The 19,749-nt window shown below is 36.4% G+C and overlaps 2 protein-coding genes across 2 annotated transcripts in view; both read left to right on the forward strand.

Annotated features, from left to right (window-relative positions):
* The window catches only part of LOC131426078 (allatostatin-A receptor-like), a gene marked incomplete at its 3' end in the record, with an annotated part of 243,134 nt that extends 238,996 nt beyond the window's left edge, over positions 1-4,138 (forward strand). The window contains exon 2 of the mRNA XM_058588512.1: positions 3,998-4,138. Within this exon, the coding sequence (XP_058444495.1) occupies positions 3,998-4,138 (141 nt within the window). The remainder of the gene's footprint in view (positions 1-3,997) is intronic.
* LOC131440355 (allatostatin-A receptor-like) overlaps positions 4,137-19,749 on the forward strand; it is a 213,093-nt gene continuing 197,480 nt past the window's right edge. Inside the window, exon 1 of the mRNA XM_058611602.1 lies at positions 4,137-4,267. Within this exon, the coding sequence (XP_058467585.1) occupies positions 4,139-4,267 (129 nt within the window). The 5' untranslated portion in view covers positions 4,137-4,138. The remainder of the gene's footprint in view (positions 4,268-19,749) is intronic.

The raw sequence follows: 19,749 nt of genomic DNA on the forward strand, positions 1-19,749 counted from the left end.
CGTGGCAAAAGCTTCTCGTTGTCTAGGATTTGTCATGAGAACCGCCAAGCAATTCACAGATATATATTGTTTGAAATCTCTCTACTGCTCGCTTGTACGACCAACACTCGAATATTGTTCGTCAGTTTGGAACCCTCACTTTCATAATGGAGCTTTAGGCTTGAATCAATACAGCGCAGATTCGTTCGTTTCGCTCTTCGTCGTTTGCCCTGGAATAACCCTCACCAGCTGCCTAGTTATGAAAGCCGTGCGATGCTCATCGGACTCGATACTCTACAAGTACGCCGAGATCTGTTCCGTGCAATGCTGATTGCCAATATTTTGACGAACAATATTGATTGCCCTGCACTACTTAGTGAAATCAACATCAACGTTCGTTCTAGAGCTCTTCGCAACAACAACCTCCTCAGAATGCCTCTACGTCGTACTAACTACGGAATCAACGGTGCCGTTATTGGATTGCAGCGAACCTTCAATGGCGTATCGATGGGATTCGATTTCCATTTTCCTCGTAGCAGAATGAAAGCGATTTTTTTGAATATTCTTAGAAATAATCATCAGGACTTTAGTTTGTCTGTTGATTAAAATATATAAATAAATAAACGGATTGCCTGTCTCTAATTTGAATGTTTATTTTTTAAGGATTTTTAGAGTCTCCAGGCGATTTATTTAATTAAACATCCGTTTTACCATACTAAATTCCATACAAACCGGGAGTGAAAATAAAAATTGTTTAACCGAACGAGCTCAAATTTTGCATAGTTATAATGTAACCTAAAAGTAACACGAAAAGTTAACTGGAGCTCGGATCTAATTTTTCCCCAACCCTAATAATACGCTTAAGCATTGTTGCACTTCAACTATTAATAATTCTTTTGTACGCAAGTAATGGTATACTTCATTTAATTGATCAGAGTTCTATTATTGAAATAATAGTTAAACAGCTTCTCATCATATCCGCAAAATCGATTATAAGTCTTCTGCTTAATCGAATCAGCAGAGTGTTAGCACTGCAAATGAATTGGAAGCGAACTGCAGAATGTATAAACCTTTCCAACGAAATTGAATTTAATTAAAACTTCTGCACTGTTTGCCAACTGAAGTTTCCCCCGATGTAGTTGATGCTGTGATTAATGTAATGAATGACTGGAAAAGTTAGTTATCGTAGTATCCCCAATGGTCTAATGCGGTTCGGTTTCAAGCTTCATATTTTTCTCACTCCTTATTGAAATCTCTCCTTGAACCGTCGATGGAGGGAAGCCGAGCGTAGCGAAAAAATGACCTCTGGATGTCACATGAATATGCAGAGCATAATTGAATTGATCAAGCGTTAATTAATTTCAGTGATCAATGCTTCAGTTTTACTGTTTTTCATTGCTGTTAGCTCGATAGTCGTCGAGCAGTAAACCGGAAACGATGGAAACCGACAGCTTTGATTATGATGATGAAGGGAACCTTCGCTCGTCAAGAAGGCAAACAGAAGATAATTGCGTTGCCGTTTAGAATGAAAACAGAAAAAATGTGGGGCTGACGAGTTTTTCTAGGGTATCATCCTTGAGTTGGTATGGTGATAATTCGAAGGATCGACACATTAATGCGACTCAAATCTGTTGTACTGTAGGCAGTAAATGAACTTGAGTTGGAGTATCGTTGAATGAATATTAAATAATAATAACAAACAGTTTCATTATTCGTGTAATGATGTCTTTCTTATATTACTCATATATTAATAAATATTCCTACGAGATTCTTCAAACAACTTTTCATTGGATCTTGAATGAAGACAAGATAGTTCATTTGGGTATAGAGTGGAATAAACTTTTCCATTTAAAAACAGTGTTGAGCCAAATTTAGACGATTTTGTCTGATTTCTTCGCATCGTCGTTCTCAAACGGTAGTTTGGCAGTTTAAGCCCTTATTACCTTGTAGTTTCGAAGCCGAGAGTCGGACCCGGATAGTGTATTGTTGATGATAATAATAGCTTTCATTTGAATCTAAGTCTATGAAATTCGGCTCAAGAAATCGGAATCACTACTTTTTCTGGTACTTCCAGTATCGAAAACTGGGGACCGTTACAGTCAAAGCTGTTTTTATTGGTCATAAACTAACGAGTACTATGCACTGGAATAGTTCTTAGCACTGTCTCGAAGAGTTTTTATGTTATATAAATTGTCACTTTCAATGACCCTAAATCGGATCCAAATGAATTTCAAGCCAAATTGAGGTTCTGTAAATAAAGTATGTGAAAATCGGCGTCACCAACTTTGAGACATTTTTGTGAGCTCTGTTTAAAAGTTTTTCATCACTATTTCCTGTGAACCGGAAACTGTGAACCGGTATAATTGAAGTGAAATTATTTGTTCATCTGTTAACTAGATCCACCAAATAGAGAAATTTATGAACAAATTTTAAGGAAATTTCAGCTCTCGTTAGTGGAGAAATACTCTTTAAATCAAAATTTTTGCTCTAACCACCCTGTAACTTTGGAATAAAAAATCGTATCAAGATGAGATTCATGAGCTTTGTATGACATTCCAAATCCTTTTATTTAATTCGAAGTTTGTAAAAATCCGTTAAGCCGTCGCTGAGAAAAGCTAGTGCACAAATTTTTTTGGACACATAACTCGGTAATTGGAAGTTAAATTCGAATTAAATTCAGGAGCTTTGTATTAGCCTACAACACCTTTCAATTGAATCTAAGTTCGTGAAAACCAGTTCAGTCAGCTCTGAGCATGATGATTGCACAAAAATATTACATACATTCACACGCACACGCATACACTCATGCAGACATTTGCTGATCTCGACAAACTGCTTCGAATGGTGTATGATACTTAGCCCTTCAAACCAGCCCTACAAACGAAATCAGGTAAAAAGAAACCTCTCAACAAAAATTGGATCAGTTTGGATTCTATCACCGCTGCGAGCAGATTTATTTTGTGTCGTTTGCAAAGCTAGTTTCGCTTCCGACAAGAGCGATTACGTCATAGCTGCCAGTCATTTGCATTGGTGAAAAAGCAACGGTGGAGAGCATTACACAAAATCAGCCGTTCTAATGGCTCTGGCTTTGTGCACTTTTCGCTGTGTGAAATTCACAGTAATCTAGATCAAGTGAAGCCTTCTTTGTTTTTGCGAAAAATGTGGAGAAGGGGAATGCTTGCATAATTCATACAATTGATCAACTAATTGATATTCGGAAGTGTTAAGTAACATGTCAGTTGTTTTCGTATTCACGACATCCAGTTATGTCTCTGACATTACCAACCCGCCTTTTTTATCGAAATAAATATCCTAAAATTGTTTGCCGAATACTTTAAAGCAGTGAGTAGTTAGTTTCTATTGTCGTGGATTACAAATATTTGAAGATTGTAGAACAGAGAGCAGCAGTTGCTGTTTTCCAAATGTGTTACGGTTTAAATCTAATGCATGAATTTAAGTTGAAGGAAATGTTATCTAATATGAGACGAAACAATGCGCAGCCTTATGCTAACTCAGACAAATATTTTGAGATAAAATTTTTATCGATAATTAGTTTCTAATTAGTACCCAACCCAATTAGCTTTACACACTGCTTGGCCTAGTCCGTTGTGCTCATAGGCTAAGAAGGAAGCAGAGATTTTTATCGAAAACTCAAACCCAAATTAAATCTGCATAATGGACCAGAGGATACGCTTCGGGCGAATGATGACACTTTGAAAACTTTATTCCAACTCTTCTAATAATTTACCTGAGCGGAAAACGTAATTGTGTTTGCATTTTCGTGATGTTCGACGACGGCGACGACCCGGTATCATGGCCTCAGAACCGGGGCGTATTGACCTCAGTATGCGGTAATGCTAAACTATACAAACAATGAACGTGATTGAATCTGGAATGATTGAATATCATCACAGGAATGCATGGAAATTCCTGACTTTCGATGTTCTAGCTGATGAACAGCAACTGGTGCAACGAAAATAACTAATTAATTTCCCGTGTTTTCTTCGTTTGCTTGCAGAAAATCCAGTACCGGGACCGGGATCTCGCCTCGTGCACTTTCCTCGAGAATGAGCAGTTCTCCCGTGTTGCCTTCCACATCGCGTTCTTCTCCAGCTCGTACCTGGTGCCGCTCGTGCTTATTAGTGTGCTGTACATGTGCATGCTGTCCCGATTGTGGCGGTCCTCCGTCGGGGGACGTTCCGCCGAGTCGAAGAAGAGTAAAAAACGTGTCACCCGCCTGGTGGTGGTCGTGGTGGCCGCCTTTGCCTCGCTGTGGTTTCCAATACAGGTAAGTTTGATCCATCCGATACAACAAATTGGTTTCAATTAGCTTTGTGGTGGGGTTGAAACGCCACCATCCACTGAATGCTCTCATTTATGTTCACCCGTGGTCAATGACTGTAACTTGACCGACCGCTACAATATCAGAGCACCGCACCAGATAGAGAGTAATTGAACTGTTTACTAATCTATCCGTTGCTGATATTGGCGATTTCGGTTCGTACAGAATATAGCAATCTATGGTTATGACGTCGGGTTGGATGATATTATAGATAGGCGTGTGGTTTGGCGAATTATCGCGGCGTAGTTTCGTGTTGGTAATTCCACGCGAAATTAGAAATGAGTGATAATCCTGCCGCTTTGTGCCATATTACTAGGTTGGATTTGGCAGACAGCGAATGTATTATCTAGTTACGGATATCAAACAAAACTTTTTTACACGTAGTCGTAGATTTCGTCCTGCTACATTCTGCATTTTTTGATTAAATATTTATGTTTCATTTCATATGCTTAGCTGACAGCTCAGAGCACTTGTTTCTCGAAGCCGGAAATGAAACTAGCATCACGTCTACAGTGAGATTGGTGCTTAATCAAATCAGGTGTGCGAAAATCTTCCACTTGCTTTTTGATCTTAGCTACATTGAGAAACATCGATTCTGCGGAAACAGCTTCTTACACCGTTCGCGTTTAGTAACCACCGCACGTATCAGATATAGGGAGGAGTTATGCAACAAGCATCCTTCTCGAGCGGTGAGGATTCTGTTGGTTGGTTTCAGGATTATGTTGGTTTGTTTCAGGGTACATTTTACAAGAGTGTGAAATGATTACAGTGATCTCTCCTACATGGCGGATTTTTTAGGTCGATTCTCCTGGCTACCAGGTACCATTTGGTCTCTTGTCACTATGCGAAATCTGTTCAGTCTGCTCAAAGCTAGTTTTTCATATGTCAAAAAGATCTGAACGAGAGTGGATCATACATCAATCTGAGAAGTTCAACTAACACTGTATTCTTTCTGAAAAAGTTAATGGAAAATAATTTAATTTATTTTTTCTAATGGGTAAAAATTCAAATGCAAGATTTTACCTTAACGAAACGACACGGAACCACCCGCGATCCCATTTCAACCAGAATATTAGTTGATTTTCTGAATTCGATTGGTTCAAATTTGGTACAACTAATCGATTGTTGTTTTAACTAAACTGTCATTTTTGTTTTTCGATTAGCAGAAACGATGGTTGAAACAACTAATTTAACTGTTTGAAAAAAAATGCTGTCAATTAGTGAGGACACATACCTTTTAATTTCAACAAATATTTTAGTTGAAATAACTGGTGTTGTTATTGAAACAAAATTCTGTTAGTTGAAAAATAAATCGGTTTTATTTGTTTTAGATATTTTTTATTAAATTTACCTAAAATGAGTGTTGAAAGATGATGCCTTCAAACGGTTGAAGTAAAGTTATGCACTGATAATTTTAGTCAATTTATATGAGCTTGGGTGCATCAACCGCTGGGAATTGGAATTTTGCGACGGCAATTCAAACGCACATTCAAACGCAGCGCGTTCTGTGTGTTTGAAACCCTTCGCTCCTGTTACTTTTATAAATTAAATTCATGACAAAAAGCGTTTTATTGCTAATGCATGAACATCATCATAGGTATCAAACAGCTGGAAGTAAAACAGTCTGCTGGAAGTAAATCCATGATCGAATTTGTAGCATAAAATTTTTGCGCATACCTGAAAGATTGCGAGATGATCATTTTCTAATTTGTCACCAAATCTTTTTCATCTTAAACAAGGTTAATTTTATCACAACACCACTGTTAGATAAACACTTGTTATCATAAAATTCTCAAATCGAATAAACATAATTTCACCAAACGCTTTAACCATCGATTTTTTCATTGACATTTTGAAGCGACGCGAATAGATTTCAACTAAAAAAGTTATTGATTTTGCATTGAGATTATTGTTTTGCTTTCAACTGTCTCCGGCATTTGACAGCATTCAAAACAACATATTTTTCAACTACTTGAATATATGCAAATCAGAAACCATATTGGTTGATTCAAAAAGAAATTAGTTAAATCAACTATCGCAAAAATCAAAAACTGCGATATCGCAATTTTATGATCGAAGGGTTCTCCGTGGAGTTGGTTTCATATTTCCCTGCTAACGACTATATAATTAATCTATAATATTTGCTTGTTCCTCATAACATTGATGGCTGGAAAATGAAAACTTCAGGAAAACATTGAGAAGAAGGTATGCCCTCGAACAGGATTAAAACCGATGTTCTCCTGATCGCTAGGAGCTACACACTTCAAAAAAACCCTCTGATTTTACATCTTATTAGATGCACATAAATTGAGCGTCTCAGTTCACGTGAATTTACGTGGAAGACATTCAGTATTGTATCTTGAATTCCATGTCATGAGATTCATTGAAATACAACAAAACTGAACAATGATAGTGATCGCCGCGACTTGAATCGAGTATCATTGGATCACAATCTACGTCTGTTAATCGAATGAGCCACAGAAGCACCAAAAGTAAGGTAAGTAGGGTTAATAAAAGGTGCATTTCAGTGCATGCTAATCTAACATTAAGTCATTACAAATGAAATTTTCCGTCATTTGACAAATTAGGTCCTTTTAAATTACATCGTATGAGGGAACAAGTCACCTGTAAAATTCTTTTTTTTTCAATTCAAGTTTTGGTGTGTTGGTGCTTTACTACCCCATCATCGAGAAACTTTGATAGCTCAATTTATTTTATATACCAATATGGATAGCTGTGACAAATTTCATACAATTTGAAAAGGATATAAAGGTTACTCATTCAGAACGATGCAGGGATGCCAGGTTCACAGATTAATCTGTGTTTAACAGATTTTCAATATGCTGCCTAGATTTTTAAAAACAACACAGATTTCTGAGATCGATCACAGACTACCAATGGGCCCATAAAAATCTTCAATTTGCTAGTGGAAACACAGGGAAAATATATTTTCAACATAACGTTTGAATTTAGCACAGATTTTGCATTTTTTGTTCGATCACAGATTTTTGAAAAAAGGACCTTTCAAGATGTCCAAATAGAGTTGTGGCCACTGTTGAGTTTGCCCGACAAATAACTTGTTGTATCCTACTTTCAGAAATTGCAAAAATAATTTGCGGTTATGTAATGTAAAATGTAAAAATCACTTTTTAGTAACTAAAATATGTAAAAGTTGCATTAATTTATTTTCTAGTCACTGTCATGCAAAAATTTAGTACATGGCAGTGTATGCAAAAATTTAGATAATGTAAGATAAACTATCTTTGAAACGATCTTTGGATATAACCGAAAATTCACCTTGGATATTTTGCATTTCGATCTCAGTTCCTCGCCAATGTAGCTTCCTTCAGAATCAAACGTATTGCTCCCATTTATACTCACGATTTCATCCTCCGAATCAAAAACTTTAGGAAAAGATTAAGCTTTTTTACCATAACTTTGACCAAAATCAGATGTAGTCATATGCGAATATTTTAAATTCCTATTATCTCGAACTTACTGTGCTGAGCGAAAATTTTCAGAATATTTCTCTCGCGTGTTGATGGCACAGAAACATACAAAGTCACTATTTGAACCGTCTTCCGTGAATTGCATGAAGACCTAACATGATATCACAAACTTAATTCTGTAAAATATGAAATTTTGCCACGTGCAAGGGGCAAATCACTAAACTTTTACCAAGTAAGTTTTACCGGGAGTAAAAAGGTTTAGCAGGGATCTCGCTGGATTAGAATGTGATTAGAAAAGTTTAGCCGAGATCTGGAAAAGCATTATTTTGACATAAGAAGCAGTCAACGTAGTAATTGTTTCTTTTCTGTTTTTTCTTTCTTTTTGCAACTGCTCAACGCAGGCAAAGACATCATATTAACAAGATATCCAGCTTTCACATTTCTCAAACAAATCATTGGCAACATCCTTTTTTGTGAGCATGGTTCCCACAGGCGAGTCCGCATCGAATCTCGTACATAGAAGTAGAGGAAGGAAATATCAAATTCGTGCGCGCCGAATTAGCAGCACTGCGCACCTATACAATTGACATGATATGTTGAATGTGATGCCGTACGATGGCGTTGCTGAACTGAAGATAGATTTCGCTCCAAGCTGACAGGGTCTGATGTAGGTCAACTCTTTGTTTACTTGTAATACACTTTTTTGCGAGCAGAGATGCCAGATATTTTCATAGAAAATCTGTATAGCTTTGTATAAAAAATCTGCATTTATCTGTATTCTCTAATCAAATAAAATTTTAGAAAAGTTTGTACTAGCTTGGATGTCTGTTCTGTATGAGCATGTAAAAATCTGTATAATACAGATACATCTGTATAAATGGCATCTCTGTTTGCGAGCTCGAATGACAGATACACTTCAAACAAGATTAGGCAAAACTAGGTTGGATTACCTTAAAATTACCCAGACTTATCTAGACTAGTTGAGATTAAATGAGATTAGAGAAGATTATTTTGGAATGAAATGAGTTTATTAGTATGAGATTGTCTAGAGTTTAGAGTCATTTACCCCTTGGCAACGTGCGAGAGGATGGGACCGGTATGCGAGTATCTTTTCATTCGTTAACAAAAGTACTCGTATATGAGTCCTATTTTGTTGCATAACAAATTTTATATAAACGAATGACAAAAAATGCAATATTTCGTTTCAGATGAAAAGTTTTTAATGTAATCCATGTTTGTGATTCAATAGTATCACTCATCATTTATCACAGTAGTGGAAAAATACGAATTATTAGCGAAATATGTACACTGAAGTCTTTTTTTATGCGAATTTACGTACCGCATAAAAAAACAGCATAAAAAAAACGCATAACTCTGAGAATTCGCATAAAAAAACGCATAACTCTGAAAATTCGCATAAAAAAAAACCGCATAACTCTGAAACTTCGCATAAAAAAAACCGCATAACTCTGAAAATTCGCATAAAAAAAGTCGCGTAAAAAACCGCATAAAAAAAGACCGCATAAAAAAAGACCTCAGTATGTTAATATTTTTCTCAACTTGTTGTTTTATATCACTTATCACAGTAGTGGAAAAATATGAATTATTAGTGAAATATGTATTAATATATTTCTCAACTTGTTGTTTTTTAATATAGGACTGATATGCAACTATGGGCAATATATCTCAAGTATAATGATGATGATGATGCGTCTTACCGCATGTTCCTACGACTGAAATTGTAAATTTTCAACCAGGATAGAACATTATTTGATCGGTACCAAATTAAACTCAATCTTAGTAACACAAAAAAAACCTCTTTTAATCCACCTAGTGGTGCAATGATGCCTTTCTCATATTACTTATACCATCATAAATATAACTGTAGAGTTCTAAACACAACTGTTCATTGAATAGAAACAGGAAAGTTTGTTCGAACGTAATCTAGAAAAATCTATGAATCAAAACACCCTATAGTTCCAGAACTGGAAGTATTATCCACAACGAATTAAGGGATTCTGTATGAAACCGTGAGACTTTTCCTTTGAACCAATAAATTTGTGAAAATCGTCATTCAAAAACTACTGCACCAATTTTTTTAAAAATTTTGCACACACTTTCTACACATAAAAAAACAGACCCCAACGTTTTCCTTTTCGTTATTTGTTACTTTGGGAAGGTTTACCAGCTACAAAATGGCGGATTTTTTCGTGAAAAATCGTAATTTTCACTTACTTACCTTTTCATTCCTCAGCGGCAAACAGACGAAAATTAAAACTTAATTTTTTTGAAAATTTTGGATTTTGTAACGTTCGATACGGACTGGGTGTACCACACCCGAGCACAATGTTTATATGTGTCTAGCTCGGACACAAAGCGGATACTGACTCTGCCGCTTGGGCCTCTAATAGTGTGTACCTATAAGTTTTTCCCCCCCTGGTCTGGACCCCCCTCGCCGACTTCTCTTCGTATGGCGCTTCTTTCAAATTTCGCTCGGGTTACGGTAACCCAGTCCGTACCCTGAGGGTTAATACTCTTCACCCCGTAATCCCGAAACCGAAAGTTGTATTCTGATAAAATTCTAAAGCTTTGTATGAATTGAAGTTTGAGAAAATCGGTCACGCTCTATCTGAGGAAAGTGAATTAGTAATGAGCTTAGGTGATGGTTTTCGTTTTTTTTTAAGTGTGTACGAAATTGAGCAAAGCCCGTTGTGTGCACATAAAAAAACAGACCCCAACGTTTTCCTTTTCGTTATTTGTTACTTTGGGAAGGTTTACCAGCTACAAAATGGCGGATTTTTTCGTGAAAAATCGTAATTTTCACTTTGAACAACAACCAAAAATTTAAAAAATTAAAAAAAAATCAAACTGAAACTTTGGGGTCTAGAAAAACTTCTACTCTAACTATGCTGTGTTCATTTGTTCACTTTTGATTAGTGAAAAATCAGTTTGGATCAATTTTTCACCAACGTTTGATGGAAAATTGCTTACATTTTATGAATGTACATTTTAATTCCGTAATAAAAATGTTAGCAACACTGCACACCAGAAAAAAATGAATTTCACAGGTGACTTAATCCCTCATACGATGTAATTCATAAAGACCTAATTTGTCAACATAAAGACCTAATTTGTAACTTACGTTCTGCTAGCAGGTGCAACTGTATGAATTCAAATGCACCTTTTACCCGCCAAGCAGATACATGCTTCTGTGGCTCAGTCGATTAATAGACGTACATGCGATCCAATGATTATCGGTTCAAGTCGCGACGATTGCTATCAGTATTCTTTTTTATTTCCACGAATTTCATGCATGGAGTCTTCTTCCACGTGAATTTGCGTGAACTGCGACACTCCATTTATGTGCATCTAATAAGATGTAAAATCACAGGGATTTTTTTTTAAGTGTGTGCTTCAATGCATTTGTGTTAGATTGCGCTACACAAAATAAACAAATCTAAATATTTTCTGTTACAAAAGCAGTTTTCCGGAAAAATAAATAGTCTTACGACAACATTCCATATCCATTGGCTTTCGCGAGTTAAATAAAAGGTTCCTATTTTGCGGGTATACTTACAGAAGGTACGCAAATATTTGTATCGCAATAATTTCTGCAAGAGAAAATACATATAGGAATGTGGTTGTTGGTAATCAAGTGCGTTAGTGGAAGTAAGCTGCAACAGAAATTTTTTTTCTCGAACAATTTTCAGAAAAACGGAAGAGTTTCAGACTAAGATTTTCGCTTTTCTTGAATTGCAATTGCAAGTAGAATGAACTGATTGGTTTATTTTTCAACCATATGGAAGATTTATTGATTAAAATCAGGAAAAGAATCGCCGGAATTTTTTTTTACGCACACATTGTTGACATTTCTCATACGCTAGCAAAGAGTCTTGCTCCGTAACCCTGTAGTTCTGGAACCGAAAGTCGGATCCAGATGAAAATCAGGAATTTTTAGGAGCATAATACCTTCTACTTAAATCTAAGTTCATAAAAATTGGCCAAACCATCTCTGAGAAAATAGTCTGAATTTTATTTTGGAGTATTTAAACACTATTTTCGATGCTTCCAGAATCGGAAATCGGGAACCAGGACCGCTGGAATTAGTTCGATAGGTCGTCTACTAACAATGACTAACGGCTGGAATAGTTTCGAGTCCAGTTTAAAATTTTTTCACGTTTTTTTACTTCGTCGCATAAAGTGACGCTATACATTTTTAACCCTCAGGGTACGGACTATAAAAAAGTTACGTTCAGTACGGACAGGGTTAGCCTAACCCGGCGACTTTGATTGGGTGTATATCGAGCTGTACTTTGTCAATTTGAATAATTTTTTGTTTATTTTGTGTGAAATTGTCTCAAAAATATAATAGATTTGTCAGATTAATCATTTAACTGATTGAAAAAAAATTATAATGAAAAATGTGAACGGGTCTTGAATTTTTTTTGTAAAAAACGTTTTTTCTTCAAAATGCTGTAACTTTTCGAAAAAAAAAATGTTAACATTGTATAACTCGCATTTGAAAGGTAAAAAGTAGTTCTTACAAATGTCCATAACGGTTTTTTGATTTATTCCAAAAGCTATATTTTTTGAAAAATGAAAATACGTCTTTTTTTTGAGTTAGCGAAAAAACGTTATTTCGTTGATTTATGATGATAAAGGTTAAAATTAATTACTTTGAGCGTAAAAAAATTGTTTCTCAGATATTGTTGAGTAGTATCATATAAATAAATACCAAACATAATTGTTAAAGGCGAATATTTATTATTAAAAAGTTACACAAGTCATGTTACATAATATTGCCGCACTCGCAGCACAGTTTCGCTACGTGCTTTTTACACATCGCCTTATGACATCTAAGGCACTTATAATAGTGATTCGACGCGTTGCCATGTTTTTAATGCGTGTTCTTTAACAAAAAATTACAAGAAACAAAATTTAATGAGTTATAATTCACTACGAGCAGCAAAGATTTCGATATAAGACGTACGTTCAAGTGATTGAGATCTACTACAATACTTCGCTTACACCATGTACAACGCGTTATTTTGAGGTTAGAATCTACAAAATTAAGTAAAGAGTACGTATTCTTACTTACCTTTTCATTCCTCAGCGGCAAACAGACGAAAATTAGAACTTAATTTTTTTGAAAATTTTGGATTTTGTAACGTTCGATACGGACTGGGTGTACCACACCCGAGCACAATGTTTATATGTGTCTAGCTCGGACACAAAGCGGATACTGACTCTGCCGCTTGGGCCTCTAATAGTGTGTACCTATAAGTTTTTTCCCCCCCTGGTCCGGACCCCCCTCGCCGACTTCTCTTCGTATGGCGCTTCTTTCAAATTTCGCTCGGGTTACGGTAACCCAGTCCGTACCCTGAGGGTTAATACTCTTCACCCCGTAATCCCGAAACCGAAAGTTGTATTCTGATAAAATTCTAAAGCTTTGTATGAATTGAAGTTTGAGAAAATCGGTCACGCTCTATCTGAGGAAAGTGAATTAGTAATGAGCTTAGGTGATGGTTTTCGTTTTTTTTTAAGTGTGTACGAAATTGAGCAAAGCCCGTTGTGTGCATTTTTTGTGAAGGCGAGTTGTGTTTTCTTCTTCCGTACCAGCTCGTACCAGTGCGAACTGGTTTTGTATCGTCATTTTATATGGCGATTTGACAGCTTTGGCACTCATCGCCCTGTAATTTCGGAACCGGAAGTCAGATCCGGATGAAATTTCATAGTAGTTTTTGAGACAAAATGAGTGTTAATTTAAATTAAGAAAATTGGTTCAAGCAAAGCTGAGAAATCGAGGGGAGTTCTACTTTTGGAGTTTTTCTACACTACCTTCGGTGCTTCCGGAACAGGAAATGGGAAACTATTAGAGCCGAATCAAGTCTATATGCCCACAAATTAATAAGTTCTGCAAATTTGAAGAATTTATCAGTCAGTTTTATGGGATTTGTACTTGTGTTTTTCATCGTTTATGAAAAAATAACCTCATGAAATTGAAAACTTTCCATTCATCTAGTTCCCAAACCGATAGTCGGATCCGGATGAAATGTTCTTAAAAAATCTCATAATTTTAAAACCTTCGTTAAAATCTTATGAAAATCGGTCAAGCCATTTCCGAGGAAAATCGAGTGCATATTTTATAATTACTTTTCACATATTACCCTATAACTCCAGAACCAGAATCGAATCAGAATAAAATTTAATAGCAGGCTATGGGACTATAATACCTTTCATTTGAAAGTTTGTGAAAATCGGTTCAGCCATCTACGGGAAAATTGAGTGCATATTTTTGTTACATGCATACACACATACACACAGACATTTGCTTAGTAAGTCGAGCTGAATCGAATAGTATATGACATTCGGCTCTCCAGCCCTCGATTTAAGAGTCAGTTTTCACAATGATTGCATAGCCTTTCTATATGAGAAAGGCAAAACACGCCCCTGAAAATGAAATTTGTATACCTATCTTTTTGTAATTCCTGGAACTGGAAGTCGTATCCGAATGAAATTTGGTACGGTTATATGGGATTGCAAGACCTTTCATTTGAACCTACGTTTGTGAAAATTGGATAAGCGGTCTCTAAAAAAATCGATTGCACGTTTTTAGTTTATTTTGCACATTTTACCACGTAACTCCCGAACCGGAAGTCGGATCCAGATGAAATTCGATAGCAACTTATGGAACTAACAGTTCGGCTGAAAAGTTCGTATCGTTTAATAGAAACACACATTGTTTTGCCAAAATTCGTTTTTATTATTCAACATAATTGCCATCAGAGGCGATACAGCGATTATAGCGATCTTCCAACTTTTCGATACCATTTTTGTAGTACGATTTGTCCTTTACCTCAAAATAGGCCTCAGTTTCAGCGATTACCTCTTCATTGCTTCCAATTTTTTTACCAGCGAGCATTCTCTTGAGGTCTGAGAACAGGAAAAAGTCACTGGGGGCCAAATCTGGAGAATACGGTGGATGAGGGAGCAATTCGAAGCCCAATTCGTTCAATTTCAGCATGGTTTTCATCGACTTGTGATACGGTGCATTGTCTTGATGAAACAAAACTTTTTTCTTCTTCAAATGAGGCCGTTTTTTTGAAATTTCGTCCTTCAAACGCTCTAATAACGCTATATAATAGTCACTGTTGATGGTTTTTCCCTTTTCAAGGTAGTCGATGAAAATTATACCATGCGAATCCCAAAATACAGACGCCATAACCTTACCGGCCGATTGTTGAGTCTTTCCACGCTTTGGGTTCGGGTTCATCGCGTGCAGTCCACTCAGCTGACTGTCGATTGGACTCCGGAGTGAAGTGATGGAGCCATGTTTCGTCCATTGTTATATATCGACGAAAAAATCGGTTTTATTTCGATATAACAGCTCCAAACACTGCTCAGAATCATCAATTCGTTGTTGGTTTTGATCGATTGTGAGCTCACGCGGCACCCATTTTGCACAAAGCTTCCTCATATCCAAATATTCGTGAATAATATGTCCAACAAGTTCCTTTGATATCTTTAGGGTGTCAGCTATCTCGATCAACTTCACTTTACGGTCATTGAAAATCATTTTATGGATTTTTTTCACGTTTTCATCGGTAACAGCCACTTTTGGACGTCCACTGCGTTCATCGTCTTCGGTGCTCATATGACCAGTACGAAATTTTGCAAACCACTTACGAATTGTTGCTTCGCCCGGTGCAGAGTCTGGATAACACTCATCAAGCCATTTTTTGGTATCGGCGGCACTTTTTTTCATCAAAAAGTAGTGTTTCATCAACACACGAAATTCCTTTTTTTCCATTTTTTTCACAATAACAAAAGTAGCTACACTCAAAATGCAATATCTCACAAACTAATAATCAGACAGCTGTCAAATTTATACACGTATCTTTTGAAGGTTGGTACTAACTGAAAATGGTATGGATTTAATTCTAGTGGCGCCCTCTCATAGAAACGATACGAACTTTTCAGCCGATCTGTTATAAGGCCTTTAATTTGAATCTTAGTTGAAGAAAATCAATTGAGCGGTCTCTGAAAACATCGAGTGCACTTTTTCTTCATGTTTTTTACACATTTTAGCCCGTTACTCCCGAACCAGAAGTCCGAAAATTGAGCACCGTCCACATTCCTCGAAAACTCGCATGTTCTGAGATTCTTTTTTGTTGTTAGATTTCTTTTTCGCGCCACCGGTGTACCGCATTGTCGAGGGCTTCACTGTATTCGGTCTCTTTTAAAGATTTGATTCGCATCCTTTTCGTCGTCGGACGGAAGTTCACTAATGAATCCCGAACAGCTTCAGAAGCGCAACTTGTGTTACGAGAATGAGGATGTATCATGCGCTTTTACTTTGATGTTTTTGTCGAAATGAAAAGTAGAGTGAAGAACGAAAATTTAGTTTTCATTAGAACTTTTTTGAGCGTTTTATAATCGTCCTCTGTTTTCCTCCGAGTGTAGAGCTTATCCTGTAGTGAAAATAGATTAGTTTCTGAAATGTAGGATCTTTCTTTTGATTTTCTGATTATTTGCAGTCCTGCATTCCGCTACTGAAAAGTGCATCTAACTCTGATCTTAAATAATTTTATGCATTTTAAAGTAGAACCATTTTCAAGATTATTTTTGTATATTTTTGAATTTAAAAAATTTTATATTAAAAGATTTCGATTCGTTCTTGAACATAAAACAAAGCAATTTTTGTCGTCCCCGAATTGGCAAGTGATTAGAAATATGAAGAAAAGTTGTGGTTTCTGAAAATCAATACTTTGTATACAAAGTATGTGTCTTCGAATCCAACTAATTATTAGTTAAACATAATGAACAACTCTTCCAGCTCTATTTGAAAGGAGACTACCGACCGCCAAGCGTTGCTGCTGACAGTTCCCAATCGGAAAAGTTTTATCTGTTTCGTTTGAATACTACTGCGGTTTGTGCCTGCCGAGCATTAAATTATTTGGTTTTCCCCCAAAAGCTCATTTCCCCGTCCCAGATAAATGAAAACCATTGGCTGAACTCTTGTCCATCAACTAGACACTGAATAAACATAGTGAAATACAGTTTGCTTAATCTGAAATTAATAAATGGTTTGATTGTAGCAATCATATTTGCCCGAACCGTTCTCATTATGCTACTTTCGCATGAGTCGACGCAGGACCAAGCTGACGCCGGTTTATGGATTGCGTGTGTGGAACTAATATCGTATAACATGAAGTACATACATAGAACTAGCACTGGAAGCTCATTGGGTAAAATGATTGAAATAGGGTTTGAATGAGACGACGAATCATTTGCTACCCAAATTAGGTTTATTGTTTGTTTTTACTTCCATTGCAGAATTTTTTATGGTTCTGTCAGTGCTTCAAAGTCAGGGGATTTCCTGCAGTTCTATTTCATTCGTATGTTTCGGTACAGATAAAATATTACAACGTACTTTTTCTGACCATAAAGCACGCTCGAGTTTCTCTCCCGTTCCGCGACCGCTATTGAAAAAGTTCAGACACGTTGGAAAGTAAACTTTTAACCGAGGAACGTGCCTGAATCCAACGAGATAGACAACAGAAAAGCTGCAAAATTGCTTCAATGGTTCCATTTACCACGTTTCCCGTACAATCAAGCACTCAAGATGTGGCCCCAGTCAGTCGCAAACTGTACGTAGGGTGAAAGTGGATAAAACATTCCACCAAACTAAGTTATTGCTGCTCTATGAATGGTGTAGTACAGCAAGTGAGATTATGTAGAACAATTGAGATGAATTGGTAATCGGTCTGAAACTGGTATTTTAGTTTTTAACAAACGGTTATCGAAGCTTCAGCTTCTCCGGGAAAGTACTGGACTTGTTTTTCACATTGTCTAGAAAAAAAAAACAACCATCGAGTTCCATTTCTATTACCACATGGGAAAACTTTGCTATTTCACTCAATGATCTGTTCCGAGAACTGCATGTTTCAATTCCGAATCTGTTTCGAGTTTCCTTTCGAGATAACTTAGTCAGCTATCTGCCATCATGCCATAACTAGTGGGAAAATATCCCGTTTTCCAAAGAAGTTAGTTTTCAAAACTGAAAAAATATCCCATCTTGTATCATACATTATCATCCGTGCTCGTGTTTTCACCACTGATTCAAGATGTTCACAAGCGTAGATTCGAGATCGTCTTCAGGAGATCACTGAAGCAATTTGGAGTAATGATCGACGAGTAACTCAGCTTTAGTAATTAAGTCGAATAGGGTTTTTTACCCGCTACGATAACGATTGGGGCGCTCGACCATGGGAAATACCCTCTAAGCCCGAGCATGAAAGATCCTGAACTTCGACTGTGAAACGCTCAGTGGTGTCCAAGAACTCGAAGTGTGGGGATGTGTTGTTAGCCGTCCTGACACGAGCGTTTGATGTCACCATTCTGAGGAGCCTCTGCCTAGTTTTCCCAAAAAACAGACAAATAATGCAAATAGCTCGCTCAGCGAAGGCCAGGAAGGAACAAAAAGTATGGACGCAACCAAAAACCGCTGGTTCAGAATCTGTCAATTTTTATGGCTGCGTCTAGTTGTTTACAGTCTTCTCTAACTACTTTTTTTTTTTTTTTTTTTTTTTTTTTTTTTTTTTTTTAAATAACTATTTATTGGAATATGAGTTAAAATTAAATTATTAAGATTTAAATTGGGTGTTCAGCCACAAGTGGTGACTTTTCAGCCCTGTTATATATATATGATTTGGTTATTACCATGAAGACATCATTTGCTTCCGCAATTCTGAGATTTTTGTGTAGGGAAAATTCTAAACCTACTTGTATTGTGTAATGGGGAAAAGGAACTTATATACTAACTTACTAACTAATACAGAGAGCGAATCGATTCAATTGAAGATTGCATCGATTTTTGTCGGAATTTGCTTATAATATTATGTGACATTACATCTAATGGTTCTATATTTGTGAGTCTGTGTAACTCATTTGTACTAAACCAAGGAGGACGCTTCAGAATCATTTTCAGAATTTTATTCTGAATCCTTTGAAGCGTTTTCTTCCTGGTGGAACAACAGCTTGACCAAATTGGTACCGCATAAAGCATGGCTGGTCTGAAAATTTGTTTATAAATTAACAATTTGTTTTTTAGACAGAGCTTAGAATTTCTGTTTATAAGAGGATATAAACATTTAATATATTTATTACACTTTGCCTGGATTCCTTCAATGTGATCCTTGAAAGTGAGTTTTTTGTCATACGTTAAACCTAAGTATTTAGCTTGATCAGACCATGTCAATTCCAAGCCATTCAATTTGAGAATGTGATTATTGTTTGGTTTAAGAAAAGAAGCTCTTGGCTTGTGAGGAAAGATAATTAATTGCGTTTTTGCTGCATTTGGTTTAATTTTCCATTTTGACAGATAATCACTGAAAATATTTAAACTTCTTTGTAGGCGACTGCAGATCACTCTTAGATTTCTACCTGTGGCTAACAGACTTGTGTCGTCACAGAATAGCGATTTCTGACAACCAACGGGTAGATTTGGAAGATCAGAAGTGAAAATATTATACAAGATTGGAGCTACACTCGAACCCTGCGGAACACCGGCTCGTACGGGTAGCAATTCAGATTTACAATTCTGATAGCTAACCTGAAGAGTACGATCAGTTAAATAATTTTGAATCATTTTGATCAAATAAATAGGAAACTGGAAATCAGACATTTTTGCTATTAAACCTTTGTGCCAAACACTGTCGAATGCTTTTTCTATGTCTAGAAGAGCAACTCCAGTGGATAACCCAGAAGATTTATTTGATTTTATCATGTTCGTTACTCTGACAAGTTGATGAGTAGTTGAATGTTCATGACGAAATCCAAACTGCTCTGGTAAAAAAATTGAATTCTCATTTATATGAGTCATCATTCTTAACAAGATAATTTTTTCAAAAAGTTTACTGATAGAAGAAAGTAAGCTAATTGGGCGATAACTTGATGTTTCTGCTGGGTTTTTATCAG

Source organism: Malaya genurostris, chromosome 1, assembly GCF_030247185.1.
Source record: "Malaya genurostris strain Urasoe2022 chromosome 1, Malgen_1.1, whole genome shotgun sequence".
Taxonomy (NCBI): Eukaryota; Metazoa; Arthropoda; class Insecta; order Diptera; family Culicidae; genus Malaya; species Malaya genurostris.